Source organism: Puntigrus tetrazona, chromosome 9 (assembly GCF_018831695.1).
Source record: "Puntigrus tetrazona isolate hp1 chromosome 9, ASM1883169v1, whole genome shotgun sequence".
NCBI lineage: Eukaryota > Metazoa > Chordata > Actinopteri > Cypriniformes > Cyprinidae > Puntigrus > Puntigrus tetrazona.
This window is the reverse complement of record NC_056707.1, coordinates 15,207,587-15,235,431: the sequence shown is the minus strand read 5'-3', so window position 1 is coordinate 15,235,431 and position 27,845 is coordinate 15,207,587. Positions and strand designations below refer to the sequence as shown.

The following is a 27,845-nucleotide window of genomic DNA, read 5'->3' as shown; positions in this document are numbered from 1 at the left end:
ATGATCTGGCCTAAGATTTTATTTTTATTTTTTATTTTAATAAATATATTATTTTGATAATAACAAATCAACAACAATATCAACAACAACAACAATAACAATAATAGCAATCAGTAATTAGTAATTACATTAATAATCTTATCATTTATAAGAGCTTGATAGACATCCAGGTATTACGGTGTCAAAAAGCATATATATATATATATATATATATATATATATATATATATATAAAGCTAACATAAAAAGATTCTGCCTGTCCACTAACAGACACCTAAATATAGCCATCAGTATTGATCATGAAAATAAGCATCAGTCAAAGATGGTAAATCTCTTTAACCTTCTTTTAAGTTGAGTCTGGACTATAAAACCTTGCTTTTGAACTGGTAATACCAACCAGTCTGGATTCAGATTCCCTCAACCTAGAGCTAAAATAACAACGTTGTCAAGCATTTTTATAACAAAACTGAATGTGTACACAAGCCCAAAGCTGTGAAATCTTCTATCTAACATCCGAAGCGTTACAGATACACTAGTAAAGCAGATTGAAAGCAACACACAGTCTAGACACTCACGTCTAAACTAACACTGTGGACCTCAATTTACAGTTTATGGTAAGAGTTGCTGAATCGCAAACTGAACACAAAGGGATCCTCAAAAGGAAGTCATGTTTACCCTTAGCCTATAATATATTTGGAGATCACAGTGGTAATATTAGGAGGGCTGACAGGTTTATGAAGCCATAACTCAGTATTCGTAAAGCTGTTCCATGGTGGATCCAGTTTGAGTCCTCTAGTATAATCCAAGACTGATCCAGTGTCTTAAACACTGGTGAACCAATGTGCTTTGTATGGCCGATATCACATTCACTCGCGAACCAAAACATGAGGCTTTGAGTCACAAATCAACATCAAAAAGCTCCTATATCAAGTCAAAAGACAACAGCTACGCTAGAAATGGACCAATCAGAATAAAATAATGGCTGTATTGTGTAATGTTATATCAAACCTTCATGCCACACGATTCTCTGCTTTTTATCACTACATTTTGCTTTGAACTGATATTCCCGACAGCAAAACATTTGAATTTCTATCAGTGGGAAGGGCTCACTAACTCATCTCCCCTCACAGTAAATTGACAGAAAGAACATTCTCGAGAAGATCTCAGGCTCCTGAGGGGACCCAGCCATTCCGAGCAGGAATAAAAGTACTTTGAAAGCTGAAATGTTTTACATTAATGGAAACCCGTCCAACTAGTTGCTTCAAAAGACCCTTCCCCAATCACCCAGCATCCCACAGAGTGACCAGGAGAATCGCAGGTTTGAGGGATCTTTGATTCTTTCCATCAAGCCCATCATTAAAGCTCAACACAGTATCATGACAGCACGTCCGCAAAACACTCAAAACAAAAGGACAGACTTTGTAGACGCTGACTTCTCATTTAAAAAAAGGCCAGATCTTTCGCATTTTTAGAGAATGCGGACTCCAACTGTGAGATACGCCAAGAAACGGATCCGCATTTGGATTATTCAGTGTCTAATCAAAGCACAGGAAAAATGGGTGGTTTGTATGACATTTGAAATGTATAATGATTTCTTATACATTTGCATTATTCGTAATGCAAGAGGGAAGGACAGTGCCTAAATTTAATATGTTTCCATTTAACGTTTGAATTAACCATACTATATATTTTTTTTAGACCCAGCTTCTTGCACCGACTGTGACATTTTATAACATTTTTTTTTAAAAAAGTGAGCTGTAACTACATGAGGCACGGTGGCTTTGATTCCCTAGATGCGTAATCTAAGCAAACAATGTCTCATGGACAGGGTCTGACAGGTGACACACTGGGCATCTGGAGCTCTATTCCAGATGAATGACTAACAGATCCAGCATCTGATTCTGCATTTGTCCGGTTCCGCATGAGAGGGAAGCCTGTCCCTCAAGGCTAACCGCTAGATTCTCTCAGCCTCTCGAAAACCACCACTTCTCCTCACACTGTGAGGCTGAAGAACGATCTGTTACTCCTTCTGAGTGCTGCACGGGCAGCTCGCATTTTACTGACCGGCTCTGCCAATCAAAACAGACGGCTGTAATTCGATAATGAGAGAGGAACAATATGTGCTTTTCTTCAAAACTCAGCGTTTTGTGATACATCGGGCCGCATCGGACTCCTGGAATTAAGATGATAGAGAGGTTACGGTAATGGAGCATTCAGATGGGACCTCGGGCCACATTCAACATCTGCCGTCCACTGTTACTGTTCGCTATTTATTTCAGTTCTCAAAGTACTTGAAATGTCTTTCATCATAACCTGGCTTTAAGGAAAACAAGCTACACATCTGATAGCTGTGCCAGTGAAAACTTCAACCTAAACAAATAATTCTTAACAATGTGCCAACAGTGTAGCCTTGTGATGCAGAGTCTCTTCTGCTACCGAAGTGCTGAAGGAAAAACATCTAAGCCTGTGATGCGAGTGGGAACAGACGGATCTCTGTGCCTCTTGGGAAATGACTGAGCTCAGTTTTTCTCAGGGTTTTGTACTGTATCAAAGTTTTATAGGTAGCAACTCTTGAGAGAATTGTTTTATTCGAAGACAAACAGAAAACACTAAACATTGCAAAGTAAATATCTTTGTAACTTTTTTGTATGATTGTAGTGTTTAGTTGTGTTGCGATAATAACAGTAGACAAGATATGACAGTTTCCAAAAAGAACCAAAGTACCAAACAGATTTTTCCCCCAGCAAATTTCTGTGAATTCATTTCTGTGCAGTCAACCGAATGAGGTCAAACTAAACTTTGATTTTATTTTTCTTTTAAAATTAGCATTTTTTAATGAAACTTTCACAGCCAAAGTTTTGCAGATACTCTACAATCTATAATCTAAATGTGCACATAATACACATTAAATAAACAACACAATTATATGTACTAAATTAATGAACAACAACAATCAACACTATATACAGGGTTGGACCGGTTGTTTTTGTTAATGAAATTAGTAAAAAATTCTTAATTCTCATCTGTGAGAATATAACAACATGAAAAACACTCATGGACCATTTTCTTATTCATAGAAAATGTGGTATCAGTATGGATTGTTTTAAACACTAACCCAAATCTGGCCATGTCTATTTATCTATCTGGCCATGTTCTGTAGATTTCAGACATGAAGTAGTTTTTTTTTTAACCCAGTTTCTTCTTACAAGGGAGCAGATTATTTGCTAGGCTTTAAAAAAGTGGCATTACATGGAGTACATGGGGTACAAGGAGTGTTGGAAATAACTGACTTTCAATTTTCTGGCCATTAGAGCTGTTCACACCTGCTGCCAGAGTGTTATAAAGTCACCTTTCCATGTCAAGTGTACCATGTGAAGCATAGGAGAACGTTATTATTATTATTATAGAATAATAGCAAAAAAATAAAAATTAAAACAACAGTGTGCTGTTGGACACAACGAATCAGTTATTATAGCTAACTACAAACATATTTTAGATAGTTGCCAATATATTATTTCTTTTCATTTAGTTTAACCTGATGTATTAAATAACTGAAATTAAAATAAAACAAGAACTAAAATTAAAAAGAAAATTAAAAATAATACAAATTATAATAACCTTTTTAAATGACTGACAATGAATTTAACTACAGCGTGTCTGTAAATCTAGACAATGTCATAAGACAATGAATCATGATTAAAAAGAGGATTCAAAATTGAATCATCTGGACAGTTTGTCAGTTATGTTTTATACAATTTAGCATTAATGTCAGGCAAAAAAACTAAACAAAAACAACAACAACAAAAACACTCTTGCTACTGCTACAAAGTAAATAGCTGATTTGCAGATCTCAGATTAAAATGAGATAATATGTATTAATGTGTTAGATAGAGGACTTAAACGATCTATTATTGCATTATAAAAGGCCGTGTTTGATGCTGTGCAACAGATCCTACATAAATCAAATTGATGCATAGTCTTTTTCATTTGTGGTCTTGTTGAATCAAATTTATAATGCAGCCTATCTTTAATCATATATTATTATTCTGCTCAGAGCACATGTATCCATTCATCCTGAAAGAAGCCATTACAAATCAACCGGTCTTTAACACCTCTCATAAACATTCTTCATACTGTGAGACAGAGAAATCCCCCCAGATCAAGTAGATGTCACTAACACGCAGCAAACACTTTACACATATCTCATGACTTATGTTAGCTATATGCATCACGTTCAAGTGTCTGGTTGCATATAATGCAGCAGCTATGTTTGGCACGCATCCTTTTCCCGGTAACAATGGGAAGACAGATCTCTATGTTACAGCTGCAAATTATAAGTGATACAATGAGATATTGTGGCTTATGCTGGCCTATTCTTGTTCATCCCACAGGATTCACAGACGACTGATGTGCGCCATTAGTCTTTAGACATCATGAACATTAAAATTACATGGGTTTACCCTCTGTGGTTCTCATTTCTCATTTGAGTTTGCGCTTATTCACTTCTGGGACCTCAAGACAATGACTTTTGAGATTTTTTTATGAACTGTATTTTATAGTGCTTATTTTACCGTTCTGAAATTCGTCGAACATTATAAAAAAATATTTTAATGTCAACTGAAAGTTAGTCACACAGTAGTTTCTAACAACACAAGAGTGTGTAAATGATGAGAAAATGCTAATTTATGGGAGAATTTCCTCTTTAAAGTGAACTAGAAAAAAGCAAGTGCTGACTAGGTCTCGGATTTCACACACCAGATCTTACAAAAACACATACAGATGGCCAATCTATCGTGTCATAATATTTAATTTACATAAAAAAGCAAAGATGATGTCAGAACTGTGATGGTTGAAGAAATCTTTCAATCTCCTCCTCAATCATCATCTCTCTCATTCAGTTCCAAGCAATCGGGACCACCCTACTTCACTGACCCCTCAATAAACTTTACCCTAGTATGGCTACGCAGTGCACACAGCTCCTATGACAAATGTATGACATGCACACATGCCACAGGGTTGACTGGCAGGCAGTTTCTGGCAGCGCACAGGCTATCAGAGTTCACTTATGCTGGGGATCCATTTTCTGTGTGAATGCCTCAGATCGCCGTTTGTTTCTTTTGGCAGTAGAGCGCCCTGTGTTCCTCTGGAACGTTCCTCAGCTGCACTTTGATGAGAGCCCTCTCTACTTGAAGGAATAGTTCATCCAAAAATAAGCATTCTGTAATCATTTAGTCACCATCATGTCGTTCAAAATCTGCATGATGTTCCTTTTTACGCGGAACACAAAAAGAGACGTTTAGCAGAATGTACAAGCTATTCCTTTTCATCTAATAACACTGGACCGCTGAGGTTTTTCTGTTTTTTCCGTACGCACATTTTCAAAGCTGGAAAATTAAGTTACTAAATTTTCTGCCTTCTTCTCACACAAAGCATGCTCACATATTTTGGAGCTTGCTATATGTGAAAAAAAAAAACGGCATGAACATTTTGCTAAAAGTCTGCCTTCTTGTGCTCCATAGAAGAAAATAATTCTTCCATGTTCGTAAATGCTGACATTTGATCACACCAAACGGCACCCATGAGCATCAGAACAGCTTTCTTAAGCAACCTCCCAGCTCAAATGAGCTCAAAGGCTAAATGTTACTATTTTGCAGTATTTCAGGTGTGGACTTCTCTAACGCTCACTAAATCTGTAATATTGCAACGGTCCCTCTTTGAACCGACCAAGTGAGAGTGTGTGGAGGAAATCTTAGATTACTTCAAAATGCCGGCATTGCATTTTAAGCTTCTATATCAGATAACAGTTGGTCGCATAGATTATGGTAAATTGGGAATGTTGACAGGAAGCCAAAGTATTACACTTTCAAATGAGCTCAGACTGAAATTCAAGACTACAATAGTGTATTATTAAGCCAGTCCTGACAAACAGAAAATGCGCACTGTACTTGTGAATGTATATTAGAGAAAAACATTACAGAAACACAGGGAACCACTGCAATGGAAGTCACAGCTGATATTCGAACTGCTGATTAAATATGTTAAATATAAGCCACTTGAGACTTTTCTTTCCCCCAAATCATTTCATCTACTGCCACCACCAGGACTGATAAAGAAAAGACCAAGTGACACAACATAAACAGACACATGACTGTCTGCTGTGACACAGTCAAAACATTTGAGCTCTTAGAAATCACATACGGTCAATTAATATGGGTTATTAACATTCCTCTGATCTTGATTTACACTATTGTTTAAATGTTTGAAGTTGGTAAGACTTAAGGCTTTTGAAAGGTTTTTATATGAACCAATGCTGCATTTATTTGATAAAAAAACTGTTATATTGTGAAATTATTGTAATTTCAATTAACATTTTCTTTTTGAATGCATTCTAAATGTAATGTATTCATTTGATGGCAAAGCTAAATTTTCAGCAGCCATTAATCTAGTCTTCAGTGTAGCACTGAAACCTTTAGAAATCATCCAGATGCTGCTCTGGTGATCAGTAAAACTAAATTATTATTATTATTATTATTATTATTATTATTATTATTATTATTATATTATTAATAATAATAATAATAATATAATAATAATAAATTATTATTAACAAAATAATTGTTTTGAGTCAAATTCAATTTCTTTGAAGAATTCAAAATAATACAATTATATAATAACTTATACATTTATAATTTTTAACAGAAATAAAAATTTGATAACTGCTTTTTCAGTAGCAGCTTATAATGTAGCATTTTTTTTTCTAAATGTACCTTGACTCAACCAAGCTCTTATTTAAAGCAACTTCCCCAAAACATGAGATCAAAATCAGTTTTGAGAAGCAAACACATCTCCATCAGATTGGGCAGAAACAGCAAACCTGTTGCTTAGCAAGATGTTTTGCCCTAGCTCTGCTGACTAAAGGAGAAAAGGGGGTAGGTGTGTAGAGACAGTAATGACAAGAGGGAGAGAAAGGTATAAAAAAAAAAAGCAGGGATAACTGTCATGATTCCAAGCATCAGCCGCCACCACCCGCAGGTGAGTGCATCAGATAACACAAGTGCCAATGCCAGTGACACTGCACCTCAGCAAAAGCAACAAGGGCACAAACACACACACACACACACACACACACACACAAATATATAGACAGCCATCACAGCTCAAGTGTGCCCGTTAGCAGGGGGATTTATTCTCTACATACGGTGCCGGGTGGTTTGAGGGAGCTCGGAGCTGATCACAGAGGATCCGAAAACAACATCCGTCCACTTTCACACTTCAGTGGAAGAGGTGGCCCCTCCCGGCAGGGCTGCGTAGTCTTGCCATCTGGAGAATAAATCGAGTGTGAAGTACAGTATAGTTTGGGACCAAGCTCCGTGGCGGCAGCTCAGCAGTCAGTTCATTAGTTCCAAACTTCCAGGGATTGGAGCTGGGAGGGGGGCAGTGCGGAGCGAGGCTGCCGCAGAGAGAAAGGGGAGGCGGGCAGGGAAAAAGAGGGGGGAAAGGAGCCGTTGAGTGGAATGCCCCAAACTGAGCCGCAGTCTATAGGGCATCTCTGCCACAAAACACACAAATAAACAAACTCGCCCCCGGAGCGAAAAAAAAGACAGGTGTAGCCATCAGCCCCTGCTGGAGGAGAGAAAAGGATGACTTCCTACCCCTCCTTATCAGTAAGGAGAGATATTTTTAAATACTAAGTGTGTGAGTTAAGCCTGGGTCCTGAGTGGCAGTGGCAGTCACCGAGTAGTCTGAACCGTCTGTCACATGGCACCAAGCGGGCAGGACAGGGGAAAGACTGGCACTGTTTGCTATGGGGGGTGGTGAGGGGGAAGCAAAACAATGATGCTTATGGCACACAGACAAAGTTCATCATCAATTTAAAAACAAAGAACAATTCTCATTCATCATTCAGTTCCCTCATTTGTGATGTTGGACCACAAAACCAAAACCAAAACATTTGTTAGATACAATATTTGGCTAAAATACAACTACTTCAAAATCTGGCATCTTGGGTGCAAAAATTTTATTTAAATATTGACAAAATCACCTTTAAAATTGTCCAAATTAAGCTTTTATATATTTACGGCATGAAACCTTAATGGAACATGAACTTAATATCTAATGCTTTTTGGCATAAAAGAAAACAAACAATGTATTTTTGGCTAAAAATATACATGTGCAACATAAGACGTAGTGATCCAGGGTCACAAGTTTATCACAATTAAGTGATTTTTATTCAAAGACAACAATAACAATATGAAAAAGAATTAAATGACTTCAATATGTCCTAAAATCTAGAATAAACTCACAAGGGATTAATTCAGAATGCTCTACATAGGCAGCAACTCTTTGTGGAGCACAAGTAACGCTCTGCATGGAAGACTCTGACAATAGATTTCAGTAGAGTCTGAGGTTAGCATGTTGCTAAGCTAACAGCACAATACTCTAAAAAGCAAATAATATATATAACACAAATAGTTGTATAGTTAAAATACATCCAAATAAAGGTTTGTATTGAATTAATATTTTATGCAGGTTCTGAAACAGAGAGTATGTGTATTCAATAAATAATTACTTAATTTAGGTTAAAATTTCACAAAATGAATCAGATCAAACAATACTTCCACCAGTTAAAGGTACAGGTTACCATTAACTTCAGATCATTCCAAATATGATGTATTACAATGCACATTATGAATATTATAACGCATTATACCCTTTAACAAGGCATCGTACATCAAGTTTTTAAGTAGAGTCATCAATATTTATTTTATAAATTAAAAAAGAAAGCCTTGTAATTCTAGGACAACATGAAGGTGAGTTAACTTTTAGGTGAAATATCCCTTTAACTATTTAACCTGTAGGCTCTAACTGTATTAATTTAGAATTAAAAGGGTTTGATGTTGGAACAGTGGCCTAGTGGCTAATGCATAAGATCTGACAACATAATATAATCTATGGTGCTTATATCAAGCAAGTTTGAATCTAGCTTTTCCAACCCTCTAGTTATTATTTCCTATTCCATCTCCTTGCCCTTTCTAAAAAAAAAGGCCCTAATATGTAGTATTTTGAATTTTACAGCAAAGATTCTACCAATGATCAACTATAAAAAATAGATATTTTGAATAATGACACAATCTGAATGCGCCTGAGCACTGAAGTATTACAGGAACACCTTGGTTAAATCAGTGCCTCGATGAAAAAAAAAAAAAAAAAGTCCTCAGAACCTGTGCGCATGTACAGTATGTGTTCCTTTTCAGTCTTCCTCAACGGCCCATAAAAGAGTAACTGAGCTGCGGGAGTAGTTTCATTTAGTAGCACGAAAAATAAAACATCTATCTATAGGTATACAGAAACCCCCATGGATTTCCAATTGCCAGGATGGGGAAAACAGCTGAGAGTGTGGGAAGTGAAAGAGCGGGTGCAGAGGAGCGAAGTGTGTTTTATTATTGAGTTAATAACTCATTTTTACATTACGCAGTTGCGAGCTAGCAAATAAATAATGGATCACAGCTTTCACCATACCATGCCAGGCTCTTTAAAGTTAACATATGGTCTTTAAAATTGACTGCGTCTTGTACGAAGGATTGAAAGTGCTTGTAGTCTTGACAGATTTATACCATCAAAAAGCTAAGGAGGAATGGGATTATTTTTCAGGCTCTTCTCGGAGTACATTGTTATTTTTCTAGAGTGAGTTATTAGCATTTTTATCTAGGAGACTACAGAGAGCGTTAATTCTATCAGCTCTGACAGGAACATGAGCTAGCGAAAAGAAACCCGCTCAGCTCAGAGAGGGGACCTGAGACCCTTCTCTAATGCCATTTTCTCCCCTCTCAGATCACCTAGCATTAATATTCTTCCACAAAATAATCCTATCCAGGCTGAACACGACAGAAGAACACAATTTTGGCTCAGCAATCTTATCTTTTTATACTTCTAATTTAAGAATAACATTAATATTTATATATGTCATTATACCGAGGTCTTACGTGGTAACAATGCCATCATGTTTTTATCCTTTGAGCACATTTCTGACACTTAAAAGCCATCAAAGATGAATCAAGTTGTAACTAAAGCTCTGAAACGACACAAAAGGCCTGAAAGCATTAAGCTAGCTTTAGTCCAGCTTTAGTGGATACTTTCTTAAAACCTTTTCCCCCACTCTGCTGTGATAAAGAAATTAGTGGGTGTTGGAAAACATTGGGACCCATCACCTTTTTTCAGGGGTCAGCGTTTAGGCTGCTTGTCAAACTTTTTCCCACTCAAGCAGGAATAGCCTCTGGCCATATCAATCATCTTTATTAACATGACTTAAAAACCTTTGTTAGCTGACTCCTTTCCACCGGTTCTCCTTTTAGCTCCTGCTCCAATCACGATTTCATGGAGAGGTAAACAGGGCCAATTGGCTGGCTGTGTGGGCGGGTCGAGAATGCTTTTAACCTGCAGCATCTGCTGAAGTCCTGCTGTTTGCTCAGTGTGAAGTGGGCACCTTGTTTCAAGTGAATGTGATAGGGGGGCATTTTTGCCTTTATTGGCACATAATGGGACGGAAATGTGCTTGTTTTAAGCATTGCGCTTAGGTAGCTTTCTTTGGAGTGATTAAGGATCAGCACCTGGCTAAAAGAGAGCTTTAAATGATGAGGATTTTGTGATTATGTCTCACAGAGTCAGGTGTTGGGTGAAGACTGAGGTCGGTACCTTCTTGTTGAGGGCGACTCCATCCTCACAGTCGAGAACGGCGCAGTCCACATCCAGAGAAGTCAGTTTCCGCAGTTTTCTTTCGTCGTTGCCGGGAACATACAGCACGGCGCGGCGTGGTATGTACTTCAGAGAGGTGCCAGGAGTATGGTGGGAACGCTGGCTGGACTGACAACAGGGAACAGCCGATAAAAGTAGGCGACTTATCCCCCTGAGAAAATGGAAACATTTATGATGAATATTATAATATAGGTCAATGACATTTTCAGTCCCACATTAACTTACATTAAACATACAATTCATACATGCACAAAAAAGTCTAATTAAAAGAAAGACAATCTTGGGGGAAAAAAATATTTTTGTATGATGTTGCATTTCGTAAAAAAAAAAAAATTACATGTTGCAACTGTATTAAAAAAAAACAACAACAGGAAATTATATAATTCAGAGGCCACCTGCAGACCCTCATGACCATGTGCCAAGGTCAGTAAGCATCTTAAAATATAAGTCCATTTTTTTTTTGTCTTATGATAAGGCAATATTAGTTCAGTTTTAAAATCATTTGGTGATAATGCACAAACCCAATTACATTATTGAATAAATAACTCATGATAAAAAAGGTACACTTTATTTTGTCCATAATACAGATTACCTAGTAAGTACCTACTTAGTAGGTTACATATTACCTTATTAGAAAAAAAACAAAACAACAACACTTTTGTAATGAATAGCATTGCATGTATTTCAGTAGTAAGGCCAGTCATTACTTTTTGCTTGATATTTAAACCAAATGACAGTTTAGAGTCAGCAAATCTAAATCTTTCTTGAAAACTGCATTTCAAAACCAACGTGATTACAAAGAGTACGATTTCTAAAAACACGTTTTATCATGTGTTCTAAACCAAAATACTTGTGAAGTGCTGGTTTTTAGAGATCTGTTGTAGCCATTCATTTGCTTGCTGATCTGCCTTTATGCCTACACACATGCAACAAACCTCTGGCTAATCTCAAGTACTTAGCCTGAACTTCAATTTCCCTTCCAAATCTTTACAAACTGAAGAAACAAGGTTTGTTTTCCTTTCAGTCCTCTAATGGATAAGCACTGCTGACCTGAGGCTGTTATCTCCGACAACATCAGAGCAAACGCTTCTTCTCTAATGCTAATTCACAATGGCTTAGCAAGCACAGCTGAATAAATCTATTTAGGGCCAAGCCAGTATGATGTGAAAGAGACTTTGGAGAGATTACATACCCCAACACAACAAACTTAAGACAAGACCACAAATCTGTCTGGCAAATGAGTTCTAGAAGCTGTCAGATTTCTGTTCCCCTGTGTCAGGGCTAATAGAGGTGTGCGTTTATGCCTTAATTTCCGCATTTTATCACACACTAATAAGCACTGTTATGGCTCAGACACGTTTTAATTGTTTTTTTCGGTATGTCAGGGTGTTCAAACAATTAGAGTTAATAAATGCGCCAAATAATTGGTATCACATACAACTAATTACAGCCGGGAACAGTCTTCGCCTGTCGGTTCCTTGCGATTGCACATGAAGGGACCGTATTAGTTGACTGTATTCCTTTCCGCCCCGACAAAAAGAAGGGGGTAGCACAGTGCTTAAAGGGGGGAGTGAAGGGGTGAAGTATTCTCTTTTGCTCTTTGTTGTCAAAAGAAGCTAAAGTCACTTCAATAGCCACTTAATCCAATCCTTCACGCTTACAATTGCCCTCAAGAACCAAGCAAGCATATTCTCGACTGAGATGATGCAGCTATACCAGGCAATTAAAAGCAATTCAGGTAGTTATGGCTGCGAGCACTTTGCGGGCCCAAGTACACAGAGTCTCGGCAGGGATCCACAATACTATAGAGTTCGGATTTGGTCAGTGGCACTAGCTCAACAAGGGGAAGGAGGAGGAGGAGATATGCAAAACCACACTCAATGCAGACAGAGAGAGAGGGGAGGAACTTGCTATTACTCAAGACCCCCAAACCTTACAGTGCCCGGATTGGCAATAAAGAATACAAACAGCGAAATTGGATAGAACAATCGCAGAGGAGGCTGAGGGCATTACGCATGTACGTGTGCAGGGGGTTGGCGAAGAAATGGGTACGGCAAAAGGGGGAGGGAGGATCCAAATTAAATCTTCTACATTCAATGCATACTGCTGCAGGGTGAAAATGTTAAAAAGCCATTTTAAGTGAGCACTTGAAAAAGAAATAAATTATCTTGTAAGTAGGAGGCTTACAAAATGATGGCACTCGTAATTAAAGAATAGATTTCATAAAGGAGCAGGGAAAAAAAATTAAAAACCTCCATGGGGGAAGAGAGGGGTTTCCTTGATGGATCTTTATCAGAGAAAGAAAGAGCGGGAGCAGATCGCTTGACGGAGGTACAAGGGGTCTAATAGAGAAACGCCATTCAGCGCTGCTTTCCCTCTATGCTTTTTTAAACACAGTAGGGGTTTCACTTTGCTGCAACCTAGCTGCCACGGGGAAAGAGAGGAGTTTGCTTTGTTTAGTTGTTACTCTCTCTTTTATGTTTGAAGGAGATAGAGGAGGGAAAGACAAGTCGCTAAATTCAGGAAAGGTTTTTTTGGTGTGCTCTGAGGGTGGCGTTTTGAAAAGCAAGTGGCTGGCCTCTCACACGAGAAAGCGTGATGATGTGTGTGCAGCAGGGGAGGACGCTGGCTGTGTGTTCATGGGCTGTAGACATGCACACGTCCGTGTCATGGTCATATTAACACATGCATAACCATCAGGCTTCTAATAAAAGATTTCATACGAGCTGCATGACAATACACACCCAAATAGATGATCATGACTGAAGAACAAGTGTGTATCTCATGGTCTCATTCCTCTTATCGATGTTAGAGGAAAAAATAAAAAGTTGGTCACGCTTTATTTTAACATGTCCTTGTTACAGTACAACCTTAAGTACTGAGTAATATTAATTAATTACATGTACTCATATGGTTATGGATAGAAGTAGGGTTTGGCTTAGGGCTACTTAATTATAATTAATTATAAAGTAATTATAGTAATAATAATAATAATAGTAATAATAATAATAATAATGATAATAATAAGTACATGTAATGTATTACAAACCCGTATGACTGACTGACTTCAATGAAACACAAAAGATGTTTTTTAAAAATGTGGTATTGTTAATCTATACTATGAAATTAAATGGTTTTGGTTTAGCATAAGAACGTATGTAACACAGGTTTGGAATAACACAAATGAGTAAAATGCATCATTTTTTTATGGATTTTAATTAGAAAAAAATAGATGAATTTCTAGACAATTTTGCTCTGTGATTTGTGGTTTAAAAAATATATAAAAATATATAAAAGCGCAAAAAATCTACATTTCTTGTTTTGGGTTTTAGAGATGACTTCCCATGTTCATTTTCTCTTTTTAAATATATAATCATGGTACAAATACAAAAGTGAAGAAATGGGTTTTTATCATAAATTAGGTAACAACAGACATAGAAAGCCCTATTTAAATTGGTTAGGTCAGTGGTTTCGAAGTCCACTTAGCACATTTCAAATTCATTTCATTTTAAGGGGTCTTTATTCAGCACAGAGTATTATAATTCATTCTGACTTGGGAATTTAATTCTCAGGTGGAGGAACTGATTGACAGAGACCAACTAAAGAAAAAAAAATTATAAAATAAATGCATTAATCGAATGAGGTTCGTATTCACACAGACACTCTGAAACACATCACACAAAGAAATTACATCTTGTCTAAAATGAAAATAAAATGAAAACTAAAGGTTTTTCCTCAGTACAATCCAGTGTACTGATGCTATATAATAGCAATGCAAACACTGCATTTGTAATTAGTATTAGCTTATGCAGCAGTTGCAATGTTGGCTTACTTAGCAATGAAAGTCATAAAATTTTGTGGCATACCACTCTCACATTATAAACCAACCGGAATCCTGTTTAACAATGGCTAATGAGATTTTTATACCAACTTTCAACATACTAATTCATTCACGAAAGTCACTGCAGGAAAATGAGCTTATCTCCCAGTGATTTATTTGATTACATGATTTGCCCACTTCTCATTTGGATCTGCGCTTAGCTAAGAAAACCCTGAAATTAATACGTGCAAGAGTAACTCAAGTGGCCAATATTAAGTGTACAATAATTCACATAAAAAGCAACACAGACCATGGGCAATAAAAACAAGAAGCAATAAATGTTATTACGGCACTACGGCAGCTCTGGAACCATTTGGAGAGGGCCGGCCTTCCCAGCCAGATCCGTACAGAGCTTCCGAGATACGCAATCTGGACCGTTTTATTGTTACATCTGTCCAGCATTTTTCCCTGTCATTAAACTATGATATACATTTTATAAGTTCAGCAATCCCTGATGTAGACAACATTTCTGCAGTCCTCACTTTTCTGGACTTGAAAGTCTAAGATAACAGGGTGGTTAGCTTAGCAGTTAGTGGATTTACTGGTGAGAGTTCTGAGGTTTTCTGCTCTTTGCTGCTTTTATATGCTTCTAGACAGGCCTGGTCCTCATTAAATGTAAGTCTGGCTTCCCTATATAAGAGGACCAAGAGAGAACACAAAAACCTCTGGTGGTTTCGTTGGACATTGATTCTGCTCAGCTGTGGCTCCATTACTGTCCTACCAAACTGCAGTGTTGAAATGTTGATCATTAGCATTTCTCAGATGTTCTTATTTAATCTCAGATGTTTCTTTTCCCTATTCTGGACTTGAGATTAGACCCCCAAGTAGGGGGTCTGAGAACGTATGGGGTCGTATACCATCACTTTCAAAATGCCAGCTTACCAGGAGACATGATGGGAAGATTTACTGCGTGACTTTAACACTGACATTAGTAGCTATTATATTTTTCATAATGATACTGTAAGCTAGCCACACAAACTAAGAATGCACTCGTTTAACCGCCCACTGTGTTCGCTCTGGCTAAAAACATGTTCGTGACATTTTAAATAATAAGTGCACCAGTCCTATGATGCAACTTGCATCTGCATTTTATGATAAAACAAAAAGACCAACATTTCATCTTAACTTGCGCTGACAAAACAACCAATAGGCCAAATCTTCTTTAAAACCCCACTTTAAAGGGGCTGTGAAATCAAATGATGGCAACAAAAATAAAACAGCCTTTTAGACAACGCTGTAAAAAACATAACAGTCATTTTCAGACAAAATAAACAAAGATTTCTCTTCTGTTTTGTCCATTTCCTACAGCATCAAATTTCAGCCTTTGAACTCCTGTGTTTCATGTATTCATAAACAGCCCTGGACACGGCACCATGGATAAATATGTTGTCCAATTTAACCCCCCTTCCCCATCACATATAAGCACTGTCAACCGTAGCTCTTTCAATATGCAGATTTCACAATTATTTCCAGCGTCTGGCAGCAACAGCAGTAGCTGTGTCTAAAATGCACAAAATTAAAGATTTGTGTTTCTACTCTGCGATAATCAGCATCTTTTTAATATGCAAATAATTTCCAGGAACTGTCGTGTTTGGGCTTTTAAATTAAATTTAGGAATGGGGTGGGAGGGAGCGGATGAAACAGAAGGTTAAAAAAAAAAAAAAAAACAAACAACAAAAACAAATCAATGCCGTGATGCATAAACATGAAATAAGTTCGGAAGACGGTGGAGAAATAAACGGTCAAGGAGTCATCAATATTTATCCCATTTCCAGGCCTTGTCTTGCCCTCCCACCTCCTCCTGGCACCAGGCTAAAACAATCCCAATAAAAGCTGCTTCTCAGCATGGGATCAGCCTTGTTTTCCAGTCAGAAGACACAAGGTGCCGGTGCAAAAATATGTGGCCAAATTAACTGTGGGGCACTGATGATAGTCAGAGAGGCAAACTGAAACTTTCCTCTCTTTTGCCACCTTACCTCCCTCCTTCCCTTCCGTTCCAATCCCTCTCTGGGTTGACAGACACATCTGATCCTTTCGTAACAGGATCAGCTGGTGGCTGGTGACCTTGGCAACAGTATCCCAGAAGTTGCATGTTCTCTGCTTCTTCATCGTTCCCCTTGCCGCTGTCTCATTAGAGTGGATTTTACGCCCTAATCTGCACAATGAGGGTGAAGTCATAGCAGTTATGTGCACTGGCCTACGCATCTACCTGTAATCCTTGTGGAAAAGGGTTGCTCGCTCCCTCTCTCTTTCGCAAAGCTGCACACACACAATGGCTGACAAACCGCAAACTCTAAGCTCTAATTCTTCTTCACACAAAGGCTCAGACTACAGACGGCTCAGCTGTCAAGCATCAGAGCGTTTTTGTTTCCCGAACCAAAGACTCATGACTGCCTGCCTTCAACACGAGGAACGTCTATATCCAATTCATCACACCAAAGCAAAATAATAACGGTGACCTGTTGTCGAAAGTTACCGGGCCCCGAAAGAACTTCTGCAGATGTGTGCGCTAATAGCCGTCATAAAAGCGAAAGTTTCAATTCGTGCCAATGCGAGAAACCAACCGTTCAGTTCGATTGTTATCCACAGCAGGAACGACACTGCAAATTTTCCCATTAATTTTTCTTTAGAAATAATTGAGAAGGGTCCATCAAAAGGAGGGAGCAAGCGATGGGTGTGGGGAGGGCAACGGGGTTAGCTTTTAACTTAGCATTTTTATTGACTCCGGGAAAACAAAATAAGGGATCCTACTAAGAGTGTGCACTCGGCAATAGCCATTCAGGCCTTTGGAGCTCCATTGTAGCACTTTGAAGGGTTTGAAAGGAAACCCCACTGGTGAAAATCCAGTGGAACATCTCCACAACAGAGCACAACTGTTCCCTTCGGCTTGAATGGGAGGGACATAAAAGGGGAGATGGACTTCTGAGGTACAGCCAGAAACAAAGGCAACAAAAGTGCTGATCATGAGGGAAAGACACAACTCGTTGCGGCAGAGGGGCATGGAGAAAAGGAGCCTTAGACAATGGCACTCACGGCCAAGTGACACACTGAAGAACCCGAAAAATCTACACAAGAAGTGCTTCCCTCCCCACTTCACAAAAAAACCCACAAGGAACTGCTGGACGGCTGAGGGGCCAGATTGTCCCAGAGGGGAAAAGGACGAGCGATAGAAACAACGCCAGACTGACAGCAAAGTATAGCCAGAAAAGTGAAGAAAACAGCAACAGTCAGAGAATCTGACAGGAGGAGATGCAAAAAGATAGGGGGCTTGTTTTATTTAGGGAAAGACAGGAATATTCAGGAAGAAAGCGACAGAATAAGAGGAAGGAAGTCGCTCCTGTCTCTCTAGTCACTTTAAAGGGTGAAGCTCAATCTCTGATGCATTCCCACAGTGTGAGCTCTGCCACAGCGCCACTATTCCTGACGCTCCACTCTGTTCTTTTCCAGGACTTTTGAAGTGCCTCTTTGTGCATCAACACAATTAGCTTTTAACCCCCGGAGAAACATTCATCCCCACCCACTCGCCTATTCAACATGTGGATGACTCTTAAAGAGCTGATCGCCTTCATCTCGTCCTGATAAAAAGGCCCTCGTGACTCCACACATAAATAAATAAGTCTCATCTATAATTATCATGCCCTCCACTAACATTTCCCCTGCTTATTCCCGACACTTTGTTGGAACAGAAAAGATTCTTTTACCAGAACCAGCGTGCGTTGTCCATTTTAATGGGTGGCAGGGCTTCATTTACAGTTAAATCGTGTCACCTCCAAGACTGAGAGCATCTGAACACAAGCCGGCGAGGAGGAGAGGGGGGAGTGATTTGTTTGACATGTTTTTATAAAATCTCTCCAAACGATGGCCGCCTCCCCTTCGCACCGGGTCATTTGCATGCTCTAAAGCACAGCCCCAGCCTGAAAGATTAACGCTGATATGCATACACAAAGAACAAATTTTGAGATATGCATAGCATGGTTTGAAACGTTCTGCACGTGCCTGTCCTTAGAACTTGTGATATGCAAATAAATCTACTTTATTTGAAACTTGCTAAGAAACACAGAGTGATGATTAACCTAAAAATCAACATTCTGTCATCATTTACTCACCCTCATGCCAGTCAAATATCTGCACCACTTTCATAAAAAGATATTTTGAAACATGTCACAATGTCCTGGTCAATTAATACAAAAACAGAGGCCCAAACCAGAAAAGTCCAAGCGATGTTTTCCTGCCAGTTTTATCATCTAATCATTGAGAAAAGTACAGCAACAAGCTCTTTGATTTTTGTGATTAGAGTTTTGCTTAAAAACTACCAACCTAATCATAAGCCTTGCCTTAGCAAGCATCAGTAATTAGAAAATAAATGTAAAAAAAAAACAAAAAAGAGGAAAAATCCTAATAAGAGCTACCATTTCCCACCGGCTCTCGATGACAGACAACATCCCAACTTGCACATTTCCAGTCAAAAGGTCCTGGCAATGGAGGCACGTACTGCCCCGCGCAAACCAAGAGAAGCCTACTTTTAACCCACGACTCTTTCTTTTCCTTTCACTTTAGCTGATTAATGGATCAACGCTGTAATTGATTAGTGGCAAGGTGTGAATTTAACCAGAGTTCAGCAGCAATAATGGTCTCCTGACAATAGCAGTCGGCGTAAAATGTAAAATGATAGCCTGCAGCCTGATGGCCATCAAAGGAGAGCAGCCCACATAAAGAGGCCGGCTATTCTCTGGAGCACTGAATTTCTTTGGGCTCTTTTCTCTTGGTAATGCTGTCAGTTTAACTGACAGGAACCATTATGGACGGTGCTTGTCAGCTCACCTTCATAAAACAAGCTGTAAAACAGCAAATAACAGGCTTATATGGCTTCATTATCTGAGGCACTCTAAATCACAGTGGAGGCGCTGGATTCTCGTGTGTGTGGGTGCGTGTACCATCCCTTCAGTTCAACCCTCAACTGAGAGGGCAGACAGGGCGTTTTCAGAGAGTAAAAAGAGGGAGAGAGAAGTTGAGCGGGTCAGTCTCTTCTCCAAGCGCTAATAAACCTCATGCTTTTCATCAGCTACAGCGGTGAGAGAAGCCCCTCGCCATGTTCACCAATCATTATCCAACACTTTATTAATTAGTCCACATCCACTCGCCTATAGTTCCAAACCGATGTGATCAGGGGCATCCAATGTTAAGATAAAATGTCCTCACAGTGGGACACAACTTAAGTGGAGAGGAAAAGAACAAGGAGAGAGAGACGGAGAGAGAGAAAAAAGAGAGAGAGAGAGAGAGAGAGAGACAAAGAGAGAAAGAGAAAACATTGTGATAATAAAAGTACTGCCCCAGTGAAATTATTTAAGAGGTAACGTGACAGAACGGGGTGGTCGAGGCACAGATGGAGACTGCATCTGGGAGTAGAAACCTTTTGCCACTGCAGCACGCTTGACGAGCAATAGGTTTTATTTATTTCATGCAAATAGATCCAGGCCTTTCACTAACCTGACAGCGGGGGCTGCGAGGTGTCGGGCTGTTTGAGGCGCTGAGCGTCTCTGACTGCTCGCTGAGGTGCTGCAGGGAAATACTGCGTGATAGGTAGAGGCAAGGCTGTCATGATATCAGATTTTCACTACATGATTATCACGGCCAAAAGAATTTATCTATTCTAAATTCTCTTGTGAAGCAGTTTAAGGTGTTATTGAAAATCTGTTTTGATAAACGTGGAATTGGTATTAAGAAGTTTTTAGCTGTACAGCTTTAATGAATCATTCCTTTTTTAAATTCATTCATTTTTTACAAGCATACATTCATCCTCTTCCTTCATAGTTATTTCTTTCTTGATTCATTCACTTATTGGCCCTAATACAAAACATACATTTTAAACAAAATGATAAACAGATCTGAGATAAACAGAAAATAATTGGATGGAGTGAGCCTGAGACATAGAAGTGTAGTAATTGTTTGGCAAACAGTGTGATTTGAGCGGTGTGGTTGGAATTGTTCTAGAAACAACAGTGAGTGGAGGACAGAGAAAGAGAGAGGAGGAACAAGAGATCAGTGTGACTGTCTCTTTAAACAAGGGGAGGGCTAGAGAGAGACTGTCACAGGTTGAGAGGGCTGACTGATTAGCGTTTGTTTTAAACAGCAGTGCTAAGATTGACGAGTCGCTGCCAGAAGCTCTGCGTGCCTGACACTCTTTTCTCACTCCCACACACTCAAATGAACTACAAAAGACATAAGATGACATACATGACTAAGATGACCAAAAATAACTATGAAAAGTGACATTTTTAAATCTTATTCGGAAAATGTGAGCACAAGACTCACCATCGCGACGCAAAGCCATTGTTAATGGTTTCCATGTTTTTTGTTTGAGATGCTTATTAGATTGTTTTAAGGTTGCTAGATGATTATTTTCCTTAAACCAAATAAACAAATAATCACATCCTTGGTGTGGTGAAAATTACAAACTACATTAGTGGGTAGAAGATTTGAATGTAAGCTTATTTTACAGCTAAAAAAAAAAAGAAAGTACAACTTATATAGCCTAAATATGGGTAGTATGAGTGAAATTCGGAAGAACTACATCTACCACGTTGCTATTATAATGTGACCGATCATTAACCTTTATGTCACAGATATTTACAAATCCTCTCCAGTGGCATTATGATGTAGTAGTGTCCACCAATCAAATGCACACTTCAGAATCTCAGCGGAGAGAATAGGTCTGGGCATTTTTCGTTAAAATACTATAATTTCGAACATTCTGCTAGTAATGAAGTGCTCAATTTTAGACATACCTTCTGTCAGTATCTATGATGTTCCAGATTCTAGATATAACTCGATTCACTCTTTCAATAAAAGTCTTATTTTCATAAATTATGCATCAAAATTTTAGCAAAAAATATTTAGCCAATTTTTTTTAAATATTGGAGCCCATAAACGATGTTACACCACAAATCACTGTAACCACAATTTGTAATTATGCAAATTTCAGCAAAAACATTGAGAGTTTACTGCTTAAAAACATTAATACAACTTTATTAATACAACTTAAATTTATCACCTAAGAATATGATTTCATTTTCAGTAAAAAATAATGCATCAGCTACTTTTAGAAAAGTAACACTTCCCTATAACTGTTCAAGTACTCATGTCCTCCCCAAAAAGCTTCAAGCCAAGTTATACTCCATTCACTAACCCAGAGCGCGTTATGAATATGCAGGTGTGTGCATTTAAGCATGCCACACGCACCCACACACTCTTGCATGCACCCGCGCACATACACAGGTGGCTCAACAAATCTAACCTATATATGCCATGTGAAAGGAAGCAAAGACACACACACACACACACACACTCACTCAGTCCCAGACAGGCGTTGCTTTGTCATACCTCTACTCTCAACAGGCCCTGCCGTCTCCACGCCACGCTCAACTCTTCTGGCTGCACTCCAAAGCACCTCAAACGCATGCCTCGCTCAGTCCCTCCGCCATATGGACAGATCTGAGCCCTTTGTAGTCATCTCTCTATGGAGGGCCTACCTGACTAAAGCCCAGCGGACTGCGACCTGCAGGGATGAGCACGCTGGCGCCAGAGATTGGCTCTTAAACACGGCGTAACACTTGCCATCTGACTGCCGTAACAATCTGCACCCTTCACACACACATTTATACACCAGACAGACATATCATGACTTCTGCAGAATAGAAACAATAGAAATAGTTTCTTTACCCTATTTTCTTTTACATATTTGTTTAAACTTAACATATTTGTTTAATATAGGCTATATACTCTATATAGGCTACAAAGCTCCATAAAAGTACCACAAATGTAGCCAATGCAATTCATACACCAGAAGATTCTATGTCCGCTACTAGTTGAGGAAAACTTGAAATTGTGAATCACATTTAACCTCACTATAATGGTTATACGACTTCAAACCTTAGCGTTAAACCTTGATGTGCCAGGTTTAGAACATCAATATGCACAAAAGTTATTTAGGAGAGCTTTAGTTCTTGAGCAAATAGTATCATTAAATTCAAACAATTCCTCACATTAATTTATCCTATGGCTTAAGAAGATATAGAATACAGCACACACATTTTCAGTTCACTGAAAGGACAAGAGCATAAAGACTTTTTCTATATTTCCTATTTTTGTTCCACAGAAGATAGAAAGTCATACACTTTTGGAAGGACATGAAGGTGAGTCAATGATGACCATTTTTATTTTTGGAAGACTATTCCTTTAACTATTACATTAAGATGTCAGGATGCTTACGCAATGACTGTGGGGCACAGCCCATAGCACTGTGCGTGTGTGTGTGTGTGTGCATGTGCGTGTGTGTGTGAGTGTGTGTAGGGGAAAGATGGATGGTCTAGCTGCACCACAGGTGGCTGAGGCCCAGCGCAGGGAGGATACGGGTCAGAAAGACTCTGTCTCCAGCTTTGTGGATACGAAGGCAGCCCATGTGTCTCTTTGAACAGAACAACTGAACACAGAACAAATAGTGAGAATTCACAGACAGAGAAAGACCCAGGTAAGATCTTCCCATACCACCCATCTGTCCAGTAGACTGAAGCTGTTGCGTTTTGTACTCGCTCAAAAATAGAACTAGAATGACTAGAATAAATTCAGTTAATATCAGAGATGGAATATGAAACACATTGATTTTTATGTATATTATAATACTGACATTCTGCCCTATTACAGTATATTTCACATATCAATTAATGCCAATTATCAAACATTTAATGTGTGTCATTGCTTCAAACTGAATAAAAAAAACATGTTCCATGTTGTTTTTAAGAAATTTATATGCAAATTTAAATAAGCAAAATTCAAAGAGCTAATGGCTGTAGTTTTTTTTCTGGTATAAGTGCTGGATTCAATATTAGCCTTTTTAAAAACTACCGTATCTAAAATATAATATGTGGAATTAGCCACCCCTACTATAAAAGTGTTTATTCTGTCTATTTAATCCCAATCACTTGCTCTAAAGCTGCCCAACACAAGCCTGATTAGTTTACCTCGCCCTCAAGTGGCAGGTCCTGGCACTGCATGCGTTTCTGCAGCATCTTCGCGTGTGCTTTTGAAAACTTGGTAAATCGTGACTGGTTTTGGTTAGGCTAATCTACCAAGAATGACTGACAAATTAAAAGAAAAATGATATGTGCTCATGTAAAGGAAATGTTTCACATTTCCCAGGGCACAAATTACCCTGATAAACTCGCACATGCTTGAGTTGGTGGTTAGACACGGAACAAATGAGAGGTGCCTCTTTCACGGGTATCCCCCTCTCCTCTAAAACACCCCGAACTCAGAAAAGACACAGAAACGGGCACTGCCATTACTTAACAAAGAGGCTGTGACACTCATGCTGACCCTGGGTCAGTGAAACCTGTCATGAACCGTGTGCATTTACAGCACTATTAGACATTTAAGCAGGATTCAGACTCTGTCAGGCATGAATGTTTCCACCAGACCTGCACTAATAGCATCTAAACAGCTAATATCAACAGGACAGCCATTCAAATGCCGCACGCATGACTGACGTTTAGCTAGAGCTCTGTATCTAGCAAGATACCAGCACAAATGTGTAAGTGCTACCAGTGATGCACCTTATATTAATCGGACGAAATGGAATAAAAACATTAATTTCTTCCTTTCTGTGTGGTTCTTGGAGCGTTCATACAAAAATCTGTGTTTGACGCTGTTGTGGTCAGTGCATGTACGTGTATGTGACCCAGAAGCCTATGTGACTGGACACCCCCTACCCGCACCCTCCCTTTCGGCCCAGTCCAGATCCTTTAATTAATACTGGCTTAGACCCGATTGCTTCTGACACTACAGGGAGTTTCCTGAAGCCCAACCTACTTTTGCTCCACAACACAGTGACCAAATCCACTGAGGCCGCCCACCTCCACTCACACATAAGACCTTGTGAGGACAGTAATTAAAATGCAGCCATATTCTAGTTAAGAATTCACTCAAATAACAGGCTTTGGTCCTCGTGGTCCATCTCAAGCAGCCAAAATAACGAGGTTCTGGCTCTTAACGATGCTCGGCTTGTTCCTAAATAGTGTTACCCAACAATCAAATAACAAACCCCACAGATCAGACTACGGGGCCTGAATTGCGGTCTGTGGTGATAACGCACAGCTGAAAACTTCATTTCCTCTATTATTTAATTAACTTGCACCAGTAGAAGCTAATTCAGATAACCAATGTTTATCGCTGACACATTTTCACCCAGCACAGAGCGAAAGGAGGAATAAGTTCCAAAACCACGATACGGCACAGAACGTGGGGTTAGGAAACATACCCTGTTGTAAATCGCTCCGACAGATCTAACGGCATGCTAAGTATATTACATCAGGCGGCTCCGGGAACATTCATTACGAGCATTGTAACTTCTCAAAACCGGGGGCTTATTTAAATGCATTTACGATACAAAATTTCAGCTCAAAATGCTAAACAGACGTGCCGCTGTGCATTTCTCGAAAGTAAATACCGGGTTTCGTTTAATTAGTGTGACAGCGGAAACATGACTGAAGGCTACGGCTATAATCCAACATTCCAAACCACTGAATACAGTATTAACATACAGAATCTAAAGGAATCTGGAATACAAATGCGGAGCGGAGGGCAGCAGGGAATAAAAAGAGCGAACGTGGAAAGGCGGAGCGGAGGTGGGAGGGTGGAAAGGGCAGTGTGTTTGTTTTCTTGCCTCTGGCTAATGAATTTACTAAACTGCCAGGTGGATGCAAATGGCAGAGCAGGCGCCTCGACTCTGCAGACAGCAAACTTCACAGCATCTGTAGAAACACCGCAGTAAATCCAGAAGGCCTACATCAGTGTGTAAGCAAAGGGGGCAGGGGGGATAAACAACTTTTCATCCTAAGGAGAAAGGAATACAGTTAAACAACTCTTTTAAAGAGACGGTCAACAGATTAGCGCTAACACCAAACAGCTAAGTGGAGTTCCACAGACTGTCTTACTAAACGACAGTTCATCTTTTTCCATTCAACATCACCACCTCCACATTCATACAAATGAAATGATATTTCTCCTAAAGATCCAGTAATGTAATTTGCTACTTTTTGGTAGTAGTTTGTAGCTTCGCTAACAATCTTTTCCAAAGAGTGGCTCGACTCTTAGCTTTAAAAAGCTTGATGTTTTATGTCAGCTGTGTATCTATGAAACAGAGCTACTTCATTGTTAGTGGATTTTAGAAACAGGAAAAAGTGCTATATAAATTAGTAACTGTTACTTCTAGTTTAATTAGTTATCCCTTGTTCCTGGCAGTCAGTTCCTTCGCTGATAAGCTCGGCAAAATTAATTCTCACATCTCGCTGAATAAAATCTGGATAATCAGTATGATGAAGGGAGGGAGGGTGGGAGGTGGTGGTGGAAAGGGAGGAATGGAAGCTGTTGTGCTTGGCCATGGGCCGCATCCAACCACCACCCTTCCTTCCCCGCTCCACCTGGACAACATTTCTTCCACCTGATACACATCAATATGGAAAATACACGTCATGCATTTGGAGCAAGTGAAGAAAGCGTGGTGTCTTGGGATGAGAACGGACATTATAAATTAGTATTGGCTCCGGTGATTTTGCAAAGCCAGGAGCATCTTTTACTTCAACTGGAGTCTAGATTTTTAACCTCCAGCTGACATAACCGCTGACAGCACGGCTCATGACTCAGAGGAAATTATTTGAAAAGGTTCCATGTGATATTTCAGAAACTTTCCTGTACAGGCGGCATATCTGTGTGCTAATGATGGAAACTTCAGCACACTGACACCCAGGTCAGGCAGGATGGCACCAAACACATGCTATTTTGTTTGGATAATGTTGGCATTTCCAAAACAGCTCGCCTAAGAGTGGCGTCAATTGCTAACATTTATCTTCTTGTTTGTGCTTTGACAGAACTCCAAAAATAGACACAACTGCATGACTCTGGACATCACATACACAAATCAAATGTAAAAAGGTATACACTGCGGAGTTAAGAGTCCGATTATAACTGAGCCCCTACTACCGAGCGACTTTAATGAAGTCCGTCTGTGCCTCCTTAACCCGAGTTAAAGGAGGAGTAGCGAACTGGTTTCAATTTAGACTTGTAAGGGACAGAAGCTTTCCAAAATCCCAGGCCTCATGACTTCCTTCCGTGGATGTAGAGGAATGCCGTCTGGCTTTATGCACTGCTGTAAGACTACAATAAAGCTGGAGGAAAGGAGGCGAGTCAGGACCATGTTTTTACCCTTTCTATGCCCCACTATACCTTCATCTGTAAGAGCTACATAAGCCTGGGAAAAATCTAGCCAGGCATTGGGCCGAGAAAAAAAAATAAATAAATAAAATCTACACATAAAAATTTAAATAAACATATATAACTCTTATGATAAATAGAAGACAAGCATATGATTAAGATAATGGTTTACTAAAAAGTAATAATAATTGGTTTAATTCTGCTAAAACCTTTTTCAGTTCTAATCTCAAAGTGCAACCTAACTAAAATCCACTGAGGAAATAAGAAATACAAATAATAATAAAATAAAATAATTAAAATACAAACACATCTTAACAGATGCATGCTGGAGTAAAATTAACATGAACTAAACAGTGACCTGCCTACAAAAGAAGAAAAAAGCAAAATGTAAAAATCTTGCTTAAAGCAAGCTCTCCTGTATCAAACACACAGTGGTTAAAGCAGTCGAACAAGAAGTCCCTTTTCTGACCACGGCTGTATCCTGTATTTTCCAATTATCACCTTTTAAAGGCCAGCTGGGTGCATTCCAAACCATCAGGGGGCAATTCCATTTGCATTGCTCTGAGACAAAGTCATGCTCAAGTACGCTCGTAGTAAAGTTCATTACGAGTGGAGAGACACCATCATTGCTTTCATTATTTTGGGAACAGGTTTCCTCATTTTCTGATCCCGGGCCCACGTTATTGATCCAATCTTTCGCGCTCTCTCAGCTATGACACCAATCAGAATCTGCACAAAATCAGAGAGCACAATGCGAGCCACAGGGAAATACACTTCATTATGAAGGAGAAAATTGTCAGTAAGGATAAACTGGACAGTTTGTTTTTATCTCCATGTTATTTTGTCCTCTGCCCTTTAGTCTTTATTATTTCCATAAAAGCCTGTCTGGTCTGTATAAGGGATTTTATTTGTATTTTGTACTTTTCTACCAGCTTTTCTATTTCTGAGA

At 39.1% G+C, this 27,845-nt stretch overlaps 1 protein-coding gene across 1 annotated transcript in view; it reads right to left on the bottom strand.

Annotated features, from left to right (window-relative positions):
* clybl (citrate lyase beta like) overlaps positions 1-27,845 on the bottom strand; it is a 53,997-nt gene that overhangs the window by 14,728 nt on the left and 11,424 nt on the right. Inside the window, exon 2 of the mRNA XM_043249687.1 lies at positions 10,693-10,903. Within this exon, the coding sequence (XP_043105622.1) occupies positions 10,693-10,903 (211 nt within the window). The remainder of the gene's footprint in view (positions 1-10,692; positions 10,904-27,845) is intronic.